The sequence below is a fragment of the Clavelina lepadiformis genome, chromosome 1 (assembly GCF_947623445.1).
Source record: "Clavelina lepadiformis chromosome 1, kaClaLepa1.1, whole genome shotgun sequence".
In the NCBI taxonomy this organism is placed as follows: domain Eukaryota; kingdom Metazoa; phylum Chordata; class Ascidiacea; order Aplousobranchia; family Clavelinidae; genus Clavelina; species Clavelina lepadiformis.
In genome coordinates, this window is record NC_135240.1 from 26,424,110 (window position 1) to 26,431,029 (window position 6,920).

Below are 6,920 nucleotides of genomic sequence, written 5' to 3' on the forward strand. Positions count from 1 at the left end.
AAGTTTGAGCTCGTCCTTCATGCACTTCTGTCATAGGCGGCTGTGGCAAGTGACTTTTAGCAAATAAATAGCTCTAGTGTGTTGCCAGTTTAAAAGTTATAAGACGCATGTAAAATGTAGCTAAAAGATGAGAGTTTTTTTGACAAAGTTTAATACTGGCATCCAGGCCGTGATACGATAAACTGGATGACTTAGTTCAAATTTAATGATCTAACTTGCGTTAAATCTACGCGTAAGTTTTCAAAAAACCCCTATGTGGTATTTTCTTCGAGCAATCGTTTTATCACTAATTTTTGCTTCTTTTATAAACTGAGTTGCACCAGTTTGAAGATTTAACTTGTCCATAAAAGGTGATTTGCATTTTCGAATTCCAAAGGCAAAGGAAAAAATAGTTAAGTGTAATCTGACAAATTTTTTATACCAAAATTTGAATCGAGCCGTTATAGGCCCAATCAAGAAAAATCATTTTAGATTAGAGAAGAAAGTTATCAGATTTTAAACAGCGAACTCACTTAATAGAACACACCACCCATCTAAATGAGCTAACAATGAAACTGAAAGCTTCTGTTGTACTGTTAAACTAAAGAAGTAACAAAGCCTAAATAGTGGTAGAAAAATAATTTAAAAAATTAAAACAGAGTCAACGATAACGCCATGTTTCAGCGGTTTCTGATAACCAGGTCAATTAAATTCTGAGTAGGTTGCAACTCTCGGTAAAAAAATTACGTCTGCCCCGGAGGCGTCTAAAACCAGATTTCGTCACAAGGTTTCTCGCGTGGCTGGCACTGTTCATTGCGAGCCTGCTATAAAAGGCCGGTCACCGTGTCCAACAGCATCAGTTCCTTTGCGAGCAGCGCAAGGAAACTTCACAGATCAAAGGATTTCGCGAAAGAAACCAAAGCAAAAATACTTTCAGGTATTTGCAAAAGTTTTCGTGTAAGTTTTTATTTGAATAGTTTTGGTATTTTTTGGTAGTACCTTGAAGATCGGTTTTAGGCAGTTAATATTCAAAAATTTAAATCAAGGACAACTCCAACTAATTATAGTAAATGCTAATTTATATTTTCTTACCGCAGAATGAAGAAAGTGATTCTATTTCTGTCGCTATGTTCATTTATCGCTGTCACCACAGCACAAGACTGCGAGGCTCACGATACTTTAAGGAGTGGGTCCTGCCCATTTAGATGTACGTAACTTTTTTTTTAATTTAAACTTAATTATTTTACGTGTGACAAAAAATGTCAACTTTTTTGACATATTTTACGTTTATAAAAAATTAGTAGTTTTTTCTGTTTAATCATTTTTGTTAGAAAACTGTATTTAATTTACCAATGTCGTTTATTTTACCGGTTTCATTCATTTTACTAATTTTATTTTTTTCAAACTTTTCTTAATTTCAACGTTTTTTTTATTGTTACTACATTGAATTAATTTTATCAAGTATTATTTATTTCACCAATTTATTTACAAATTTTATTTAATTTAAACAATTTTTTAACGTTAGCATTAGTTTCCAACACGATGCTTTTCCAAAATAATCTAAATTTATTAATTTTCTTTTATTCAGCCACTCGAGATCTGCCGTTATTGGAGTGCCAAGATTTATGTGACGACACAGCGCCCATAATTACGCCAGATCAATGTGGCGACTACAAACATTGCTGTGGTAACGGTACCCACTGCTTCCAGAAGGTTAAGCCGCCGCCAGCTGGCGCTGTAGACAACGGAAAAGACGCTGAGGAAAGTGTTCAGACTGCGCTTCTGGGAGAGTTGACCGGCACCATCGCGCCAAGGTTCTTATCTGGTGGGTTTTCGTGTGTTTTTGAGTTGTTGTTTTTATTTAGTTGTTGTGTGTTTGAGTGTTTTTTTGGTGATTCTATTTTGGTTTAAATGTTAATGATTTGTTGTGCATTTTATACAAATTAACTCCCATTTTTATAATAATAATAATAATAAATTTTGACAAAACTCTTTTCAAAACTTTGAGTAATGGCGTAAAACTTGACCATTAGCTAATTATAAATACTTGCCTTTTATATTTTAATGTTGCATTATATCATGTTGTCGTTGTATTGTGTTATAAAGTTCAGGCAAATAAATGATACAATTTTATGTTCTTCCAGTTGGGCCACCTAACATAATACCCGGCGTTCCATTCCCGGGTTGCGTTCCCAACGTTCCAAGCGGAGGGTTTCCGGTTTCTATCGCATTCCCTGGGTATGGAGGTCCTGGAGCGAATCCTTTTGGCCCCAGTATACCAGGGCCACCCGTTCCGCCTCCACCAGGAAACTTTTACGGCGGATCTAATCCGTTTACTCCCGGATTTAATCCGCTTCTTCCGCCCATCGGTTATCCGCCAGTGCAGCTTCCCAATGTCTGCCCTCAGTTTCCCAACAATTGCAAACCGAACTGCCGAAATCCTGACTTTTCTCCACTTGTAGATGTTCCCTATTGTCAAAGGTGAGCAAATTTTTATAATCTAAATTTTTTGTTTGTGTCGTCATGCAAAATATTTAATCTGTGTGATAACACGACTTAAGAATATATTGAAAATTCCATATTACAGATTTACGGTAAATAAATGCACTGATATTTGTAATCTTCATCACCAGAATCCCATGCTCGCCATCAGATCCGCTTCTCGATCAAGACTTTGCAAAATGCATCCGTCAGCCTGGTTGCTCTTTCGACTACGAACTGTTCCAGTACAGGAGGTATCTGCAGCATGGTGTCCTCGCTGGCGTTCCTGTTTGTCATTTAACGATCAGACATCCGGTCTTCCACAGACGCGCCGCTGAATATGTTCAACAGGTGAGATTTTAAAGCAGACGATTCAAGATGTGTTGACATTGCAGCCTTTTGCAGCTTTTCGGTTTTCTTTTGGCAGGTTGTTTTAACCACTCTGTAACCTATTTAAGTAACCACTCCATAACTTTAACATCATCTGCGATCGGTGATATCCGGGTTCAGTAAATCTTCATCAAATAAATATCTTGTCTCGGTTGCAGCACGGTTCGTGGAATCCCCTGTTGACTAAATGCTTGATCAATGAATACCGGGAAGAAATTTTCGGAGGCTCTCCAGGTTGCTACTTGGTCAGCATGTTGGAGCAATTTGGGCAAAGAGCAAAGAGCTGCGGTTGGAGATGTAAGTTTCGAATAAAGTATCGATTATCATCAGTGTTTATACAATTATAAACATTTATGTACGATCTATCTGCTCGGTCAGTTTGATTATAATTGCTCACTTGCCGTGGTTTCACGTGGATCGTTCATCAAATTTCAGCAATCAAAGAAAGCGAGTGTTACCTGTCTGGCTGCTGCTGGAGAACTCATCCCGTTTTTGGACCCGGATGCGTGAGCTCAGTCGTCCCCAACCAGATCAAAGTTCGTTCCGGCAACGACGAACAAGAAGAGTCGGGCTTTCCATCCGATCGCAACCTTTACGGTTTGCCGGCCTGTCTTCCCTTCCCTTCTGACGCTACAGGTCCAACATTCCTCGACAACTACCACATCTGCCTGAAAACGGGATGCGCGGCCAACGTTGATATAAACACTTACTACCAGCACTTGTACCAGGCTGGGTCCGGGCAGTTGCCTTTCCACTTGCAACAAACCTACCTCGACATGATCTATGGCGGTCAAGCCAGGCCCGATAATTATCAGCAGATTATCAAGAACATTTTACGTTCTGATCCTTTCTCTGCACTCACCGGCGGTGGTCTACCTAATGTCAACCCCGGCACTATTCCCTTTTCCTTGCCTTTGGACAATGATGATGATGATGATAGCGGCAGCGACCCACGATTTCTGAACCCCGGGCAACCGCCTTCATTCCCAGGTTTCAATCCTTTCCCAGGTACAGGTTCTTCCGGTCTATCTATATTTCCACCTCCCCCAGGACCTGGATTCCCAAACCCCTACCAACCCCAGTGCCCTTTCAAACCACTTAACTACCCAGGACTACCGCCACTCAAAGGAAAATTTGACGGATGTTGCGACAAACCATTCTGCTATATTCCTAGACATCAGGTCCGCAGCTCTTCTTCGGGCATCACAGGTTATTTGAGCCAGTGGTCGAAATACGGGAAGTGTAGTGTGGAGTGCGGAGGCGGTACACAGAAGAGAACCCGTCGATGTATCGGAGATGGTTGTGAGGGAAGGAAACCCGAAGTACAAACAAAAGTATGCAACACGAAATGCTGTGCCAAGTATCGACCCTGGAAGCCATGGCAACCATGCAGTCAAACTCGTTGCGGCGAAGGAGTTCAAACTAGAACAAGGGAGTGCTATTGCGGAAACAACAAGGTTTCTAATGAACGATGTGAAGGTGAGGATAGTGAGACCAGAACCTGCAGTATTTGCGCTTGTCCGACTTATCAATATACCGATTGGGGCACATGTGACGGCGATTGCTGTAACGGCTTCCACACTCGCACAAGAACCTGCTCAAATATGGGAACATGTCCTCAAGCTGCTAGCTGGTGTGCGCCTAAAGTTGAGCGGGAATCGTGCCCATTGTTCTGTCATAAATGGGTCTTCCCAAACACAGGAAAATGCGATCAGACTTACTGTGTCTTTTTCTTGGAACCAGTGTGTCAAGACAATGAAGAGAATCCCCAGACCTGTTGCAACCCTGCTGAAAAACCAACTGGCAGGTTTAGCCAGCAACGTTGCTGCGAAGGACGTTGCAGAGCATTTTGCTTTCCTTCACCCTTTCCAGGTCGTTAAGCATATTTTGAAGCACTAGAGAACTTTTTCGTATAAAAACATCGAAAGTTCATTTTGTTGATAACAATTGTATTGTGTAAGACCTGAAATTATGAAGTTGTTTCATAATTAGTTGCTTTAGCTATGTGATGCTTGTTTACCAAATATATATAACATTGCAAGTTATTCTGAGTGTAGCTCGTTTCCACCAGTCAAAAACACAGCAAGTAATTACATCTACAACGACAAGATTGTATGCTTTGTCAAACAAAGAAACTTGTAAACTTGTTAAGATGTTATTTTTAAGAATCTGCTTGTAGGGCGACATGTTGCGGTCGAAACAAAATACCACTCGAAAATGTTTTTAAGGCTTGTCCTTTCCGAAGTTTTTCTCGTTACAACGTGACGCAAATTAACATTTTTATTACAAATACTTTCTCGTCAACATTCATCATTTTCAACCATGCTTCCCTTGAAAGCTTGTATAAAAACGTCTTTAAAAAATCATGGATCAAATATAACATATACGGTTTTTCCAAGCTCACAAAAATACCAAAACTGATTTTTAACTTAAAACCTAAGACAATTATGAAAATGATGAGATCTGGCAAGTTTTGCAATCCTGTGTTAAAAAACGGTCAATGGGTTACGTTACAGAGATAAGCTTCTCATTAATTAATTAATGAATACAATTTATTTTGCAATTAGGATTGGTTATTTATCAACTTGACATACCTTTAATATCTGCGCTATGTTCCCACTAACTGTCTTGGAAACATTGACACCTTACACTTTGTGGATGCATGAAATAGAAGATTTATTATAATGTATTATTTCCACATATTCACGTTTGAAACATATGTCAGCCCGCCAACCTGACACTGAGTTGAATCGTACATGGACGGTTTGCCGACTATAGTTGCTACAGTTTTTCAAAACAAAACCTCTGAGTTTTGATACTGTGTGTTTCCCGGGTGACTGGTAAGGCGTACAAAACTTCCAGGTATTGTAGTTGCAGGTTGGCTAATTGGAACCGGAAGTAAAATTCGAGTCTCTCACTCCTCCACAACCTCGCGTGAACAAAACACTTATTGCAAAGAATATTGTTCGATTTTCTTCGTCGAACCTTACAAACATAGCGTTTAGAACAGAGCAAAGCTACTACTGTTTGACGTCACCAGATTTAGTTTTGACGAAGTAATCTGTTCCATAAAGTTATGTGCTACAAACGTTTATTGCAGCAATTGAAAGCTACTTTCTAAAAATAAATCAATGTGCAGTGTATATTGCATTGTATTGCATTTGCAGTTTTACTTGACAAAAATTGTGAGCTCAGTGGCGGCTGCTGTGGCCAACGTGTCCTTTGTCCGTTTTGCAAATAATTTAACTGCCGAGTAGGCTATATTATGAACATATACGAGAATACTTTTATAATGTATAATTAATAAGTATATAAAAAATACCTGCTCTTACCAAATTTAATAATGTCTTACACTGTTTTCCGCTGAAAGTCAAACAAACTTCACGTGACCAAATCTGGATTGTACTTGATGAGATCAAATCCGTAAAAACGTAAATTGCTGACGTGTTCTCTTAAAACATCAAACAACAGCTTCGAAAAAAGAACAGAAAACCAGTTTCAGTTGGGTTAAATGGAGTGGCGGTCATCTAGCGGTTGGACTCGATTCTCATAGCACCACTAGATGACTCAGTTATACTTCTCAGCACAAGCGTTAAAATGATGTTGAACTTATGTTTGAGTTGGGGAAACTTTAATTAGTCAATAATCGCATTTCTGTTCACTTTGAATCAGTTTTGCCGCAATAATAAAAAAGCGAAAGAAAAAATTACCTAACTTGTCTCTGCATTACATTTAACGACCGCAATTACGATATTGATAATAAGTTAATAATACGATATTTGGTTTTTACAATAACATCATTGATTTGAGGATGGATTGTTGTAAGTATTCTAGATGGAAATTGGTACGGTACAAACTACATAACAACAAAAACAAGTATAATTTTACGCAATTCTTAAAGCTCCTTGAAAAAACCGCACTTTTCCCACACCTGTTTTGTTTTGTTTGTTTTTTTTTTACAGAAATGTTACGCTTACATCTTGCAGCAAAGTTATTATTTTGAGTTCTGCAATGTACATATGTTGAGCAAAATCTTAAGTTAAACCTGTTTTTGGTGAAAGTTTAAATGC

General features: G+C 38.9%; 1 protein-coding gene across 1 annotated transcript; it reads left to right on the forward strand.

The window, feature by feature from the left end:
• The first annotated feature begins 757 nt into the window (after nucleotides 1-757).
• LOC143467801 (uncharacterized) lies at nucleotides 758-4,895 on the forward strand. The gene is made up of 7 exons (XM_076965067.1): nucleotides 758-916; nucleotides 1,077-1,186; nucleotides 1,568-1,804; nucleotides 2,124-2,460; nucleotides 2,613-2,811; nucleotides 3,009-3,147; nucleotides 3,286-4,895. The coding sequence occupies exons 2-7, from the start codon at nucleotides 1,078-1,080 to the stop codon at nucleotides 4,728-4,730; spliced, it is 2,466 nt and encodes an 821-aa protein (XP_076821182.1). The 5' UTR covers nucleotides 758-916; nucleotide 1,077; the 3' UTR covers nucleotides 4,731-4,895.
• Nucleotides 4,896-6,920: the final 2,025 nt, after the last annotated feature.